This window comes from Hemicordylus capensis, chromosome 2 (genome assembly GCF_027244095.1).
Source record: "Hemicordylus capensis ecotype Gifberg chromosome 2, rHemCap1.1.pri, whole genome shotgun sequence".
Lineage (NCBI taxonomy): Eukaryota > Metazoa > Chordata > Lepidosauria > Squamata > Cordylidae > Hemicordylus > Hemicordylus capensis.
Genome location: NC_069658.1, coordinates 256,963,692 through 256,978,520, shown reverse-complemented (window position 1 = coordinate 256,978,520; position 14,829 = coordinate 256,963,692). Strand labels below are relative to the sequence as shown.

Sequence of the window (14,829 nt, the reverse complement as noted above, 5' to 3'; positions counted from 1 at the left end):
CAGCTGGAACTGTTTTCACCCTTGCATGACAAGGCCCACCTGCAAAAGATTTCCAATGAGAATGACACCCTCTGAAGCTAATGCTTTGAACATTATGTGTTGGTGTGAAGCCAGTTTGAAACTTGTATTCTTTGCTTTGGAACAGATTATGGCATCCTGAACACTTGAGCGAATTTGTGGTGTAATCAAAATTAGGAAATTACATAAGTTGTTTTGATCAAGCAAAAAACATACATGTTAAGGGAAGATAAAGACTGAGTGAGTTTGGAAGGGACAGATATTGGAGGAACATGTGGCAGAGATTAGGACAGCACAGGATCAGATATGAATCTATGAGACATGTATTAGCACGTCTTGGACTTTTGCACAGGGAGGGGGGAAGAAGAGGGGAGATTATGTGATTTTGGACCAATGCACAAGCTCATCCCACTATCACCTGACATGCTATCTAGTCAGTCTGAACTATAAAAGAGAAATTCATAGGTGCCAAAGTTAGGACACAGGAGAATCACCCCACATGATGGATGTGCATCCTGCACATGTGAACAATGACATCCTATGCTATGACAAGTTCGACCAATTCCTGGTTAACACTGTAGTGGGCAGCAGTGAAGCATAGTGGGTAAGATCAATCTTGCAATAGAGTTAATTTGATACGGTTAGTGGTTGGTTATACTAAGGCATGTGGATGTGGAATGTGATTGCGTGCATGTTTGGCAAGGAAATAGGAAACTGAACTATGATAAAGAACTGTTATACTTAAGTAAGTTTATGTTTTATTTTGGCATAGCAATTCCTTGCTCTTTTGTTTTGTTTTAGGGAATGATCCCCTAGTTTTGTTTTGTGCTTATTTCAGGTGGAAATCCAAACTTTGTCAATCCATATAATTGTGCCACATACTCAACATACCATTTGTTATTTATTTCCCCATTTCAGATGAAAGATCCTGGTTAGAGTTGGTCTCCCCACTGTCTTTCTTACTCCAATGCCAAGCTCTCCAAGCTCTAGTATCCATTTTCTGGAAACAGACTGTAATACTCCCCTTTCTCATTTAGTCACCCTCAATACATTTGGAGACTTGTGTAATTTTCTGTCATGACTCAGGTTTCTGTAGGGAACAGATGGTTTATGCCTACTGAACTGTAGATCCATAACCTGGTGTTATGGATCTACTGCCCAGTAGGTATAAATCTCTGTTCCGTACAGAAACCTGAATCACGACAGAAAATTAATCACATACCATAATGGACAGTCTCTTCAGACCTTCAGGGAGGGGGGGTGAAAGGGAGGGAGGGGGAGAAAGGGAGTGAGTGAGTGAGTGAGCATTTTCATGTCCTGTATAGCGTTCCAAGAATGTACCTGAAATTTCCACCTGGTGTTGCTAGGGATGTGTAATTCAATTTAACCTTGAATCAATTTGAGTCAAATTGGGGGTGATTTGGGGATTTGACCTTGAATTGAATCACCCTCAAAATAGAGAGCCAAATTCAGAGTAGAGGAGAATCACTCCCAATTATACTTATAACTATTTGGGTGATTCGAGTGCCATTTTTCTGGGGAGAGCTGGTCTACTAACTGGGGTTGGTAGGTAGACCCGCGCTCTGCTCCTAAGCACATCCTAAGCACATCAGCCTACCTCAGAGGACTGGTCTACCCTGGTAGACCAGTTCTCCGAATATAATATATATTTGAATATATATTAAAATTGCATATCCAGCTTGTCCAGCATAGGCAGAAAAAGCCTCTACTAAGGCTTTTCAAATATTCTGTTCCTGTAAATGAAAAATGTTTTTGAAGGTTCAGTCCATTTTATTGCTTCTGTTGATGCCAGCTGGGGGATTAGTGTGTAAACACCCTTTTCAGTGTGGACTGTCCACATAGGTGAAGGGAGGTCTAATCATTTCCTCTCTTTTTCCTTTCTTTTTCAAAATAAGGAAGTTGTGCTACTTTGCTATTCATGGAGCAATTGCTCATTAATTAATCAGCTGGAAGCAATAAGATGGGCTGAATCTGTAGGCAATAATTGTTTATTTGAATCTGCTGCATGGAATGCACTTGTGAGTAGTCACTGTAAGAAAACCTTGAAGAAAGGGGCTTTACTAGTCAATATAGTGCTACATTAACCACAGTGTGGAACCTCTACTTTAATTTTACTTGCAGTAAATTGTGGGAAAGTAATGCCTCAACTGTGCTATAGGCCTTTACAGTTGAAATGCCCAAAGATTTGACAAACAATTTTTAAGGGTTGCAGATCTTTCATGAATGGGCAGTATGCCTTCAGAGGTGGAGATCTGAAGCTAGTGCTCCCTTGCTTTATTGCAACTGTGAAGCAATATTGTGCAGTTTTGTAAAAAAGGGAGACAAGGACTATTCAACTCTGGCCCTTCAGCTCTTTTTGAACTACAGCTCCCAGCATCACCAGCCACAGAGGCCAATAGTCAGGAATGATGGGAGCTGTAGGCTTTACATCACATAATCTGTGTGTACAAGGATCTATGTATAACCAATCTCTAACAAGAGGTCCGAAAAGTACAATTCAATAATTCTTTAATATAAGCATATCACAGGTACTACATGTACAAACTACAATATGAATAGACAGAATCCAAAATGTTTCTTATCATGAGCAAAAACGGTATCTCATTATTTAAGTCCACAATGGTGACAGAATGACCTCCATTTTCAGACTAGTATTTTTTTTCAAATGGATGAAATTATACAAATGATGAAAAATCTATTTTCTTATGGTAGGACTTGTTTTGAAATTCTAGAAGCATGATCATGAAGCGCCAGGCTTCCGCAAAGCATATACACAGTGTGGTGTTTCCTCTTCACAAGCCTCACAACCCCTGGGCATATAGGCCTCAGAAGAATGATGGGGAGGTGTTCTAAGCACCCTGTTCCTCCTCCATCTGCCAAGGAGAGGGGATGCCATTGCCTTGCTTCTACCTGGGAGCCTATACAGGCAGCCGTCTCCACTGGCCTCCTCATCAGTGGCTTCAAGCCCATTATATATGTCTACAGAGTCAGCCACTACCCCTCTTAACCTCTCCTCTGCCTTCCATTCCCACCCTCCTGTATTCAGCCTGTTCGCCCTCAAAGGGGCTGCCTTGCAGAATTCCATTTCCTCTCCCTGCATCATTCCGTGGGGATGCTGCAGAGGGGAGGGACATCATCCTCTCATCCTCTGATTTGGGAATGATGATCCCAAATGATCACACACGTTTTTCCCCCTGAGCAAGTGTCATAGCATCAGAGATATCTCTAGTTTGAATGTGGATAGTGCTGTTTTAATTCACATTGTGAGCAACTTTGGGAACCACGATTGAGAGGCAGGGCATAGGTAGCATGATTACACTGGTAAGGGAAGTTAGTGATATTATGATGCTAAAATAATGCCTTACCAGCAACAGAATTCTGCTTCCTTTGCAGATGTCCAAAGGAACAGCAATTGTTGCAAGTTGGTACACAGATTATTCCAGTTGACAGTAAGAAGGATCACCAATTGAGAAGATCATGTCTACATAGAATGTAAGTGCAAGGCTGTTGTTCCAGACAAAAGAGCAGTCTAAGCACTGAGACTGGTGGAGAAGAAGTGAGCAATAATAACTGCAGTTATAAGGACTGCAAAGAACTGTGGCCTGAGGAAGGCCAGACACATTGAGAAATTGGAGCTTTGATTGGGGAGACAGTGATTACAATGGCTTCAGTGACCATCCAAATGTCATGCGCCAAGTTCACGCTACAGTTCAAGGCACACGTCCTGACTGTTGAGAAGCTAGAGCATGTAATGAATTGGCTGGAGGATCATGGAGTTTTGGATGAAGGTATGACAACCTGCTTCCAGGTTGCCATTAAAGAATTCCACAAAGAGCCCTCATGGGTGAAGAAAAATGCTCTCATCACCCTGAAGGGGGATGACGGAACAAGACTTTGGTTTTCTGCAGGGGAAAAAGAATGGAAGATCAATGTTTTTGCTGGTGACTTCCAATATCAGGTGACTCACCCATTAAAGCAGATGGAACTGGCCAGATTACACTCCCAGCAGCAAAAACTGATCCACACAAATTTAGAAAATGTAGAGGGCAGGAAGAAGGTCCAGTTCCAGACACACAATCTGACTATTGAGAACCTACAGAGGATAATGAATGAGTTGGAGAGTCATGGATATTTGGATGAAGGTATGAAAAACTGCTTTCATGTGGTCCTGTGGAAATTCCCCAAAGAGCCCTCATGGGTGAAGGAAAATGCTCCTCATGATCCTTAAGGGGGATGGTGGGGCAGAACACCGGTTTACTGCAGGGCAAGAAGAATGGAAGATCAATGTTTTTGCTCATGACTATCAATATCATGTCATACACCCATCACCTGTGATGTATGTGGCGAGATCGGTCTACCAGGAGCAACAACTGAGCACTGCAGATTTAGAAAGGGTGAAGGATAGGAAGCACCTACTGTTTCAGACACATGATCTGATTACTGAGAACCTGGAGAGGGTAAAGAACGAGTTGGAGAGTCATGGATTTTTGTATGGAAGTATGAGAACCTGCTTCCAGGTTGTCACAAAGGAATTCTGCAAAGAGCCCTCATGGGTGAAGAAAAATGCCCTCATAACCCTCAAGGGAGATGACAGGACAAAGCTCCAGTTTGCTGCAGGGGGGAAAGAATGGAAGATCAATGTTTTTGCTGGTGACTTCCAATATCGGGTCACATCCCCATCACCAGAGCTGTACCTGGCCAGATTACGTTCCCAGCAGCAACTACAGATTAATGCAAATTTGGAAGACATGGAGCAGAGGGAGAGACTATGCAATCTGACTATTGAGAACCTACAGAGGACAATGAATGAGTTGGAGAGCCATGGATATTCAGATGAAGATATGAGAACTTGCTTCCAGGTGGTCCTGAAGGAATTCCCCAAAGAGCCTTCATGGGTGAAGGAAAATGCCCTCATGACCCTCAAGGGAGATGGGGCAGAGTTTCAGTTTGCTGCAGGGAAAGAAGACTGGAAGATCAATGTTTCTGCTGGTGACTATCAGTATTGGGTCATACCCCCATCACCAGAGATGCGTGTGGCTAGATTATGTTCCATGCAGCAACTACTGATCCCTAGACATTTAAAAAGCATGCAGGATAGTCTGGAGTCAGGGAAGGTGATGGCTTCACCTGTGAGGGGCTGTTTCACATTGGCTATTCAGGACTTCTCCAAGGAACCTCTTTCCACAAAGGAGAATGCATTAGATGATGAAGAAAACCCAGAATTTGTATTCTCCAGGAATGGAGATTGTAGCATCAGTGTTACTGGTGGTAATGGGATGGAGATTGCAACATCAGTGTTACTGGTGGTAATGGGGATTCCAAATCCCAGTTAATGAAGATAACTTCAGATGGATGTCTGGAGAGGATAAAGTGCATTCCAGTGTCACTGAGTGTTAACAAGCTGAAGATCCTGCAGGACCAATTGGCTGAATGTAACCTTCAGGATGAAGAGCAAGATTTGTGTTTCAGCCACTCCATGGATCAACTGTCCAGGTTCCCAATGTTCCTCAGTAAGAAACTCCAGATGTGCATCACATGAGACGAGTCAGGCCTGAAGCTCACCTCACAAAATGCAGAATGTGGGATCACTGTGCAGACAAGTGACGGGTCAGAGTAAGCACCTAGAAACAGTTCTGGGAGCAGCAGCAGCAGCAGCCATACAAACTCACAGTTGGCAACTTGAAGGAAATGTGGAAAGAACTCAGGACTCTGCAGGGAACACCTCTGCTCGTCCTAGAGAGCTTCAACATGACAATAAATGATTCCTAAGGAGCCAGGATGCTTGAAGAAAAATGCCCATCTTGTCATTGTGACAGAGAGGAAATAGTGTTCACATCTGGCCAAGGGGGAGAACAAAATTGACATTTGCTCTATTACTGATAAGATCCATTACAATGTAGGATCTACCATCAAAGTTAACATAGCCAGGGCATTATTGAAATGTCTTCGTGGGTTTTGTGTGCGTAAGGCCTGTGCACTGGAATAACTTGGCACAAAGGGATAGAATCCGATATGACATACAAATGGTCAGGATCAAGTTGAGGAACTTTAAAAAAGGTTGGATAATCCTACCATGTTGGATTTTCAGTCAGAATTTCCACATGGATCATTGGGAAACTTTTTTTTTAACCGTCCTAAATGGCTGATCAGAAAGCTCTGGTCATATTACATGCCGATAGCATTGTGTCTGGACACTGAAGTAAATTAATGAATTTAAAATTCATTAAATTACAGTGTTGTACCTAACATCACAGCGAGCGTAGCCAGGGTATTTTAAAGAACCCATTCTACCCCCTGCCCCGCTCTGTTTATATCCAGTATTCAGTAGAGGTCTCCTTATTTTGCCCCAAGGTCCTTTTAAACCAGCAGGTTTTTGCTCAAGAGCAACACTTAGCAGTGTGTGCATACAGGCCATGGCTGACAGTCAGACCAATGAAGCACTTATGCTCCAAAGCCATGCACGGGCAAGAAAATCACGGACCTGCACAACAACCTCAGGTTGTGATTTGCACAGAAGGTCCTCACTATGTAAACAGATGGAGAAAGGTGTTGCCCAGATGGAGGGTGTTGCCCGGCAAGAGACACACCACAGCTTGTGCATCTTCCTAAACAAGTGCAAACATGTTTGCATTAATGTGACTTAGTGCATTTAGCTAGCACAGCATCCCTCTAATTTCACAGCACATTTCCACAAGCTCTTCATTAGTCTGGATGTCAGCCACCATGAGACTGGCCTAGTTCACACAGTCATTTGAATCTAGGCTTAAAGCCAGTAACCAACATTAGTTGATCGTGTGAAACCACACCAAGACAGGAATCCCAGATTCATCTTGAGACACAAACCGGCATTGGTAATCCTGGCATGGGTTCACACTATTACGCTATGGTTGGTTACTGGATTTAAACCTAGACTCAAACAATTGTGTGAACCAGGCCATAATGTAGTCAATTAGAGTGGTTACATGATGATGAGTGAAGGCAATGGTTCAAAGAATGAATATGCTGATATCACTATACTGGATAATCAACGAATTTGGCTATATGATGACACAGAAGACAAAATCAATTGAGCGAGCAAGAGAAAAAAAGAGGACAATTTAAATAGGTGAAACATTTTTATCCGGCAGTGCCAAAAATGTGGTTTGATTTTTAGCCATTTCCAAAATAAAATTAAAATTAAAATTAAATTCCAATTAAAATTGATTTAAATTGCCTAGCAGGTTCCAAATCACAAGGCACAATCACTTCATATAGATATAACAGACGGATTTGTTTGATGCAGAGCCAGCGTGGTGTAGTGGTTAGAGTGCTGGACTAGGACCGGGGACACCCGAGTTCAAATCCCCATTCAGCCATGAAACTAGCTGGGTGACCCTGGACCAGTCATTTCTCTCTCAGCTTAACCTACTTCACAGGGTTGTTGTGAAAGAGAAACTCAAGTATGTAGTACACCGCTCTGGGCTCCTTGGAGGAAGAGCGGGATATAAATGTAAAAATAAAACAATAATAATAATAATAATAATAATAATCCCCACACCCAGACAGAATATTAGGACATGTCGCAGTTTTCTCAAGGGAATTTTAGCAGTGTGCTTTGCAGCTGGGTGAATGATCAGCCCACACAGTTCAAGACACGACAAGCAGAAGCTGAGAGAGAGAGGCAGTCATGGAAGGGAGGGAAAGGAGATTGGGAGATACAGCTGCTGCTTGTTCTCTGCCCACTCCCAGCTCATCAGTACTGGCCACCACTGATCAAAGTATATGCCATTACATTATCAAGTGTCATTGAGTTCCACAGATCATTTGCCAGAACTGTTTGCTGATATGCTATTAATGTATCACTTTTGAGGTCTGAATAAAAATAAATGCTTCACTTTTCCCTCTTAAATGCTTGGGAGGATTCAAAGACTTGATCCAGTTCTCTGCAGTTCCTCCAGCTGCTATTACCAGTTTTGACTGAGGTGTGAGGAAATCGTGTCAATGTGTACAGCTTTTCAGAACTGCAAATGTCTGTCTACTGAATCCAGGGTAAGTTATTTGAAGATTGTAGTTAGATTATATGAGAATGCAAATCTTGTGCAACATTGACAGTTACACCTTTGCCAGTTAGCAACCAGGCTCTTAACTTAGTAGCCCATTTGTGGAATGCTGTGGATGCATCAGCAACTGGATGTATCACAATACATCAAAAATCATGAATAGGACATTTACTATATAGGTGGCCCCTGGAGAAGCCCTGTGTCTTGTAGAGATTTATCAGGAAGAAATTAATCAGGAGCATCCCTAGGAAGTGATTGGGGAAGCTGCATCTGTTGGATTTCTGCCCGGATGTAGCCCTCCCCAGCCCAATCTCAGGTTGAAAGTGAAAATTCCAACAGAAAGACCAGGGCAAAGTGTGGGTGCAGGCAGCCTCATTTCAAAAGCCAGAATAAAATTGTACAAAGACTTTGCAGCTTAAATGGTGTGGAATTGAATATTCCACATTTTTTGCTTTTTAGATGCTTTTTAGAGCAAATTTATAGCATCTTATGCTAATCCAAAGGTTTTTGGATTACTGAATTATCATATCAAATGGCAACCATGAGGTAAAGTGCAAACATTTAAATCTGGACATTTCCAAACTGAATCAAAATATGAATCAGATTCTATTATTCAGAGTTCAGCCCCTTTACATTGCTACCAAATTTAGACTAAATGTCACAAATTATACATGTGAACTACTGAGCAATGCAATATTCAAAATTATTTTAAAAATGTGGTTTGGGGTCTTTGCTTCTAGACTACATTATTAGTAATTCTGGAGAAGATCTTTGTAGCAAATTATTCTAGAAATTACTCTAGAGAATTGTTGTATTGTGCTCTGACCTTTCTGTCTGCATTTGTATTCTATGTGTATCTTTGCATTCTAGGGCCAGAATTCTAGTGTTCTTTGTCAAAGTACTGAAGCCAGATTCATTTTTAAAATATGCAGTTTTTGAGTCCTGCTTTGCTTTTCCCTAGTAATGCATAAATGCACAACTCCAGAACAACTGCAAATGTAAATAATAAATATATTTCTGATTTATTTCAAGGATGTTTTAACTAACAATAGACAAAAGACCTAACCAGTGCCCCCCATAGAATGCCAAAACAATGTGTGTGTATTAGGACTCACCATATGAAATGGTCTTATACTGAGTCAGATCATTGGACCATCTGGCTGAGAGTTCTCTCTTCTGATTGGTGGTAGCTCCAGGGTCTAAAGCAGACATTCATTTATTATTTATTTATTCGATTTCTATACTGCCCTTCCAAAAATGGCTCAGAGTGGTTTACACAGAGAAATAACAAACAAATAAGATGGAACCCTGTCCCCATAGGGCTCACAATCTAAAATGAAACATAAGATACACACCAGCAACAGTCACTGGAGGTACTGTGCTGGGGGTGGATATGGCCAGTTACTCTCCCCCAGTAAATAAAAAGAATCACCACATTAAAAGATGCCTCTTCGCCAAGTTAGCATGTGATCATTCCTATCACCTGGTCCTCCCCCCCCCCCCACCCTAAGCAAACTCTTCATTTGAAAGGTAGGAGACCAGAGAGGGAGACTTTCAGACAAAGACATCCAGGAAAGTGGGGAGGGTGTGCCAGGCTGGCTCCCCTACCTCAGTATCCAACCACAGGGAGAAATGAAGAAAAGACACTATAGAACAAGGAACTGTGCAGGTCTAAAACACCCCTGTAAGATGAAGTGATGAAGGATTATGGTTATGCTCTATTTTATTTTCCTTTGCTCGGCTGTTGTAAACCTTAATTTTCCCCCTCAAACTATATTCTGATTATTAGTGACATCATCGTGTATCTAGTAAAAAGTGTTTTTAAAAGTGACAAATCAGTTGTGTAGTTTGTGTTGATACTGTATAAATTGGTTCCACAACTTAGAGCAGCAAAAGGGGAGAGGAACAAATCCCTATTCTTCCTCTAAATTTTGATGTCCAGAAGGACTCATAAGGAGAGTTCTGCTGGATCCAACCAAGAGGTCCATTTAGCCCAGCAACCGGTTTCCCACAGTAACCAAACAGGTGTACCCAAGAAGCCCATGAGCAGGGCATGAAGGCAATAGGTGTTCAGTGAATTACTGCTTCTGAACATGGGAGGTTGCATTTAGCACAACAGCTAGACCTCTCTCCAGGATCAGGTTGGGGAAAGCAAGCTCAGCTTGTTTCCTAGGGGCCACTGGGACTGCACAATGCTAATTAAACACAAGGCTTGATTAAAGGGCTGGGGATGCTTAACCAGAGGCTCACTATCGACACCCAGTGGTGGCAGTGGAAATGGCAAGCAAGCCCTCTGGCCTCTGACAGGAACAGAGGACAGGAGTGAGAATTCTGCTCCTTACCGAGATCTGGTAGTTTGAGATGCCATCCCGGTATGACTGGAACTTCGCCCAGCAGATAGAACTGTGAGCATCCGTCCTCTTTTCTCAAATGGACCCGTCCATCTCATGCAGGACTGTTTACTGTAACCGGAAGTGGCTTCACTTTCCTAGCACAACACTGAGGATGTGCACATGACCAGTACAGGGGCAGAGAGGGCAGCCGGGGGTGTGTGTGTTGAACCTACTTCCCCTGCCAATCACCAAATTTCCTTTTCAGCACGCCATCATGCACCCACACAATCTGCACTGCTCCAAGCAGCGTGGACCACTGCAGGCCAGGAAAATGCGTCTTGGCCTCCAGGAACCCAAAAATGTGCCACGTAAGCAGCGCAGTGCATTGTGGGATTCCCCCATGGGCTGGGCACTCTAGACACCCAACTCTGACGCCAGACCTCGGTTTGAGGGCACACTCTCGCCCTCTAACCCTGGTTAAGTGTCGGGTCATAAAGCGAGGCTAGAAGGGGTAAAAGTGCCAGGACTGGGAGCAATTCTGGTGCTCCACAACTGCAGCCTAACCCAGGCTGGGCTGCTTGTGTGAATAGGCTCTGTTTATAGTAATTGTTTATACATATTAAGTTTATATTATACCGCTTTTTAACAAAAAAGTTTCCAAAGTGGTTTACATAGAAAAATAATAAATCAATGCATAAATAAGATGGCTCCCTGTTTCCAAAGGGCTCTCAATCTAAAAAGAAACAGACACCAGCAAGAGCCACTGGAGGGATGCTGTGCTGGGGGTGGATAGAGCCAGTTGCTCCCCGCCCTGCTCAATAAAGAGAATCGCCACATTTAAGAGGTGCCTCTTTGGCCAGTTAGCAGGGGTCAGTTAGCAGTTCTATTATTTTTGTTGTCTAGTCCAGTGTTTCTCAACCTTTTTGGACTCAAGGACCGCTAAATCATTTGTGCAGAGTGTCAAGGACCGCTACATTCTTTGTGTGCAGTTTCCCGGACCAGCAGTTAGTAGAGGGGTTTCAAGTTTAATTTTATTTTATATATCTAAGACTTTATACCGGTCCAAAACTTGCATCTACTTGCAATTAACTTGCAATTAAAATAATGTCATAAAATAAAATTTGTTAAACAATAAACTATTTTATTTACATACTATTTACACAAGAAATTAATTAAGAAATTAAATAATGTCATAAAATAAAATTTGTTAAACAATAAACTGTATTTTATTTACATACTATTTACATATCAAAATGCACACAATGTTAATGTGAACATTATATTCAAATATTTTAGGAGCAGAGGAAGAAGTCTGATAATGAGATATTCAAAATAAAACCTTGGTATGAAAACCAACAATATTCTTCCTTTCCATGTAGCCATAAATAAGAGCCATGTCTGCTTACTGGAAAGTATGCATTCCCAAATTACAAGGAGACTCTTAGTACATGCATATAAAAAAAGAATCATTAAAATAGAACACATTCAAGCACTATTTGAATGCTTGCATTACTTTCTCCCAAAAGCAATATTGGGGCTGTATTTGTGAATGGCAAAGAGATGACAAACTTTTGGTACTTCTGCAACAAGACAGTGGTAGAAAGGGTGTTCTCCAAAGCCATCCTCAAGCAAGCAGATCTTTCCCAGTCAGTACTACTTGATCCTCCATTTCTTCATATCTAGCAAGCTCCTTTATGAGGCGCAGCAGGTCGGCGCAGCCCTCAGACCGCGCGGCTCGGAGATGGAACGGGGCCATTTTCGCGGGGGGCGGATGGGATGGGATCCGGGGACTGCCTCTGTTTGCAGGCCAGTGCTTCTGTGCAGCATCCCAACTCTGTGGCCATGCACAGCACTGCTGGCTTATTTAAGCCCACGTAACGTGGGACTGCAAAAGAAAAGTTGCAGGAGACTCAGAGTTGTAGCGGAAGAAGAGGGAAGCGAGGTGTCGCCAAAACAGAGAAAGGGCTGGAACAGAAGAAGCGGCTAGGAGGAGTAAGAGCGAGCGAGGGCGGGCGAAAGGGAGAGGCTAGCAGGTCGGAGTGGGGTTTGAGGGCAGAGAGGCGAGGGAGCAACAAGAGGCAGGGATTGGGCAGGGCCGAGGGAGGAAAGCCCGCAAAGAGCGGAGTCAGGGTGAGGAGTCTGCGCCAGGGAAAGCCAGATTAAGGAGTGGCACTTTGGGAGCAACTTTTGTCGAGTGCGGAGCGAAGAAACTTGGAACAGGGCCATTTTCCCGGGGGGGGGGGATGGGATGGGATCCGGGGACTGCCTCCGTTTGCAGGTCAGTGTTTCTGTGCAGCATCCCAACTCTGTGGCCATGCACAGCACTACTGGCTTATTTATCCTCAATGCTCTGCTCTCCACTCCCTCGCGTGAGTCCCCGATAGTTGAAGAGCAGGAGAAGCAGTCGACGGCGGCGGCACAGGCACAGTCAGGCGCCAAGCATCCCCCTGGCAGCACAGAGGGAAAAAAACCGCAATCTCAGTGGCAGCTTCTTCAAGTAGTTTTGGGCCGATTTGGCCCGTCTTCGGCCATGTGGGGGCGGCGGCGGCAGCTTCTTTGGCCTGAAATTGGGCCTTTGTGGGGGCGGCTGGGCGGCGGCTGCAGCCGCGGCAGTTGTTTGGGGCAGGCAGTAGTTTGGGCCTATTTCGCAGTCTTCGGTCGTGTGGGGGCGGCGGCGGCTTCTTTAGCTTCTGTGGGGGCAGCTGGGTGGGCGGGCGGTGGCGGCGGCAGTCTGGGCCGATTTGGGCCCAGACTGCCGATTCTGGGCCTTGATCTGGCCATGTGGGCGACAAGCGAGAAAGCGGCAGGGAGGGGTAAGTAAACCCTCCCGCCCTCCTAAATATACCCCCCCTGCAGTTGGTCAAAGCAAACACTCACAGCCTCAGCACCTCACTTATTTTTAGCCCAGTAAGTTTAAGCAGCTCACCTTCAAAGATCTCAAAAAAACACCTTCCAGCAACCACCCAATTTCTCCACTCACTCACTCACTGACTGGGCTATCTTCCCGCCTCGGCACAAGCCCCGCCCCTGCTCCACCCCTATTGGCCACTGACGTTCCAGGAGCCTCGGAATTTCCGGGGAGAGAAAAACTTTTACAGCGGAGAGAAAAGCGGATAGAAAAACAAGCGTATTCAGTTTGGAGCCCTGCCTTCCTAGTCGCGGACCGGCACTCAAGCCTCCGCGGACCGCTGCCGGTCCGCGGACCGGCTGTTGAGAAACACTGGTCTAGTCTATCTCCGAAGAATGGAAAACGTAAATATAAAGGAAGTGAGAGAGCTACAAGGCTGTCCAAATAGCAGGCATGTCTACATCACAAACATAAACTGGTTGAAATGGCATTGTTCACCAACATTCATGTGCAGAGAGGGCCTAAATGCAGTCAAACACACACAGAGTATGTTATGTCCCTTCTTTACCTTGTTTAGTTGATAACTGCCCCTGAAGAGGCCGGCAGGGGAGAAAGACAATGGCTGACATGTTGGGCAGCCCTCTGTCAATGGCCGGGATCCTCTGGGGCTGCTGCCCCACTTGAAAGGCAGCCCCCAAGGCAGAGTGATGGAGCTGCTGCAGAGTGACTGCACTTACCATTTCCACGCTTGTTAAGAGCATGAACAGACATGTAAAGCCATCTTAGCTCCTGCCACATTCTGAAGACTTTTGGACGACTGAATTATATCACTAAGCAACACAGGAACCATTTCCATGCTTGTTAAGAGCATGAACAAACACGCAAAGCCGTCTTAGCTCCTGCCATATTCTGAAACAGGAAACATATCAATATTACTGCTATTACTTTATCTGGCCAGGTGACAGATCAGAAAATGTGTCCTATGAGCCACTTAAAGGCATCTGCCATGGGTGGTCAGATCCAGATGCTGCAGCAGATTCAAAAATCCCTGCTGGGGGGAGGCTTGCTGCTTGCAAGCAAGCAGGATGGAACCAGGGAGGCCCCAAGAGAGGAATGGAGCCTCCCTGCTTCCGAATGGCCTGTGAACTGGCCAAGAACCAAGTGCACATGCCTCCTGATGCAGACGGAGGGTGCACATGCGCCCTCCATTCCCAGCCAACTCATGGGCCAGTCAGAAGCAGGGAGCCAGCTCTCTAAATAAAGGCATCTCTAAATTTAGGCACTGAAGATATCTTCTTATTGTTAGCCGGTGGACAGAAATTTAGTCAACTAGATCTGGCTCAGGCTTAGATCCAAGTGGAAGTGGAGGAAGCACATCGAAAATGTTTGACTATCAACACTGAAGAGGAGTCCCAGCCGAAAATGCCATCAAAGCCTAATCTCTGAGGATCGTGACAGCTTGGGAAACATCTTTAGCATCCATGAAATATAGCCCAGGAGGTGGGGGCAAACAGGTCAGACTTCCAACTGTTTCCTTGAAATGGGAACCTTAGAAAGCCTGTATTTCCTG

General features: G+C 44.3%; 1 protein-coding gene and 1 long non-coding RNA gene across 2 annotated transcripts in view; one reads left to right on the top strand and one right to left on the bottom strand.

Annotated features, from left to right (window-relative positions):
• Window positions 1–502: 502 nt before the first annotated feature.
• The window catches only part of LOC128344146 (uncharacterized), a 31,245-nt gene continuing 16,918 nt past the window's right edge, over window positions 503–14,829 (top strand). Inside the window, exons 1-2 of the mRNA XM_053293724.1 lie at window positions 503–622; window positions 3,433–8,067. Of these exons, the coding sequence (XP_053149699.1) occupies window positions 4,248–5,372 (1,125 nt within the window). The 5' untranslated portion in view covers window positions 503–622; window positions 3,433–4,247 and the 3' untranslated portion in view covers window positions 5,373–8,067. The remainder of the gene's footprint in view (window positions 623–3,432; window positions 8,068–14,829) is intronic.
• LOC128344148 (uncharacterized) lies at window positions 11,615–13,986 on the bottom strand. The gene is made up of 2 exons (XR_008315697.1): window positions 13,338–13,986; window positions 11,615–12,858 (listed from the first exon to the last, which is right to left on the bottom strand). It is a non-coding gene; the product is annotated as an uncharacterized LOC128344148 (long non-coding RNA).